The 2,406-nt window shown below is 42.8% G+C and overlaps 1 protein-coding gene across 12 annotated transcripts in view; it reads left to right on the forward strand.

The window, feature by feature from the left end:
• The window catches only part of LOC107274562 (ephrin type-B receptor 1), a 26,922-nt gene that overhangs the window by 12,865 nt on the left and 11,651 nt on the right, over positions 1 to 2,406 (forward strand). For 5 of the 12 annotated variants that reach the window (XR_003061858.1, XM_015753801.2, XM_015753808.2 and 2 more), the window contains exons 10-11: positions 488 to 505; positions 1,259 to 1,324. The exons of 3 other annotated variants lie outside the window; for them this stretch is intronic. Coding sequence is in view for 8 of the 9 variants with exons in the window: in XM_015753801.2 (XP_015609287.1) it covers positions 488 to 505; positions 1,259 to 1,324 (84 nt within the window). In the remaining variant the exon portion in view is untranslated. The remainder of the gene's footprint in view (positions 1 to 487; positions 506 to 1,258; positions 1,325 to 2,406) is intronic. 4 more of the 12 variants (XM_015753807.2, XM_025091816.1, XM_015753804.2 and 1 more) reach the window with 2 other exon arrangements.

Genomic DNA, 2,406 nt, shown 5'->3' on the forward strand with positions numbered 1-2,406 from the left:
AAACCCCACAGACCCTTACGTATGTATCTATACATATAACATATAGTCATATATTATTTATATCGACCTACCTAGATATGTATATGTATCTCTACTGTACACACAGTTGTCTTTCACTACGCCCTTATGTCTTGTCAACTAATATTTCGTTAATACGCATATAGTATCAGTCCTGTCTCTCACCACCCGTATCAGCCTACTGTTAGTCACAGATCCCCCTACAGCCCACCCATAGCCCCGAAATCCGAGAGACCAGGAAGCAAGACAAGGAACAAGAAAAAATTGCCATGTCAAATGAATATTGTGCCACAAGATCGCCACACCTCAAAATTTACCAATTTGGCCCGCAGCTTAAGAGCATCATTTCTAACCAAATTCTTTCGATTCTTTCTTTTCATGTGCGATCCCCCTAATCTCTCGAACCTGCCTCCATGAAAACCCATGAACAAACCCATGAAACAATGTACACAATCGCCTGCTACTACAGGACTAGTTGTGACGTACAGTAAGTCTTCTCCAACACCTCAAAGAGTTTAACTTTATTAGAAGATTTTCTCTTTGCTTCTTCTCTTACATCATCTTCTCTTTTCTTCTTTGCTCTTTGTTCTTCTTTTTCCGTCTCTATCTTTGCTTGTACACGCTTCTTTATTGTGAGTTCGTTCCTTCATTTATTCAACGTATACGTATTAACAGCGCACCGCTTGTTGCACGATGTTGTTGTTGTTGCATGGACGTCACCGTAATTCCAACGAATATTTTCGTGTTTTGCGTAAATTCTTAGCAGAGTTCTCTCGTTATTCGTGGCACGTAGGTCACACGGCCGTTACTGTATTGCACGTTGTGAGAAGGGCCTAAGGCGAAGAGGATCAAAGCTAGAAGCTAGAGAACAGACGCCTACCGACAGACAAACCGCCGTACACGAAATACGCTTCCATCCTCGTTAAGATTTTATGAGACGCGGGACTTGCCAAATTTTCCAATAGTCGACAGGGTTTTTCTTTGTCAGTTGCATGCGAAGTGTCATAAACTTGACTTATTGTTCGAAACTGAACTTAAAAACGCTTTCTGCCCGATAGTCAGAAGATTTTTCATTTCTCTTGAGACTGCCAGACTCACGCGCGCAATGGCACCTGCTGTCATGAACAATTAGCATTGTAAATATATTAGGTATTAGTTGAAAGACCCTTCCTTTTCGAATTCTTACACTTTTTTGTTTGCTGATTGTCAATTAGTTTGTTGGTTGTTGTGTTGTTCACAGTGCACTGCAAAATGGACAGTTCACCGATTGTGACAACCCACACCAACAACAAGAACAAGTCCTCGCGTAAGTCCTCCTCTGGCCGCTCTGCCACTTGTCCAAATTTTATCATTTAACATTTATCATTCACCTTCTACTTAATTATCATATTATTTTTCATTACCATCACTTTTTTCGTGCGGGAAGAAACACGTATACACAGACACCATGCAACACGTTAAAGGGAAAAAGACGTCTGAGAAATTAATAAGCATGTCAACTGTTCTTGCTCTTCTTGCTGTTATAGTTGTTGTCGTTGTTCTTGCTATTGTTGTTGGTGTTGATATTATTATTGTTGGCAGTGTATTCTCATTTATGCCTTGCTCCTGAGCCACACCGATATACTTATTATTAGATACTTAAGTACGTCGTTGACGATACATATGCACGATAAATAAGCGCCGCCGATCGTTTGGTGACACATATGTACTACAAAACATATATATGTATATATATTGTAACGTATTTCTTTTTCGTGACCCGAAACCGATAGCAAAATATACGAGAACGAACTATCTTCGAGAACCAACCTACATTACCTTCGGCCGTCCACCCGTCGTTCGTGCATCCGCAAGCCAGGCGGGCACCAGCCAATTCTTTTTCCACCGGGAACTGACGAGCCGGTATAAACTGGGAGTTGGGGTGGAACAGTCCCAACTCCACCAAGAACGAGAACTCTGACGGAACCTATCGGACGAGGCGATAGCTTAACGGATCCTGTCGGTTTTTGGGGACGCGTAAAATCAGCAAACGCTGATACACGAACACGAACGGGAGCGGACGGTTACGGAAATGCACGGCCGGTCAGGCTGCTAGGTTTGAGGTAGAGAGGGTCGGAGTAAGAGTCCGACAAATAGTGCGAGAGACAGAGAGCGACGAACCGAGAACGTATCAGAACGAATCTTAACTATCTATCGACATCCTTTCACCAATTAATAAATTGGGAGACTCACCGGAGCTGGTGCAGCTAATCCGTGGAGGCCGAGAACTGTATCCAAAGGACACTCACATGGTCACTGCATTAAAGCACAACACTACACTTTCGGAACACTCACAGGAATTCATAGAATTGCCTGGATATCGCGAGAACAACGCGAGAACTGTACGAA

Source organism: Cephus cinctus, unplaced genomic scaffold (assembly GCF_000341935.2).
Source record: "Cephus cinctus unplaced genomic scaffold, Ccin1 Ccin1_scaffold3361, whole genome shotgun sequence".
NCBI classification, from domain to species: Eukaryota; Metazoa; Arthropoda; class Insecta; order Hymenoptera; family Cephidae; genus Cephus; species Cephus cinctus.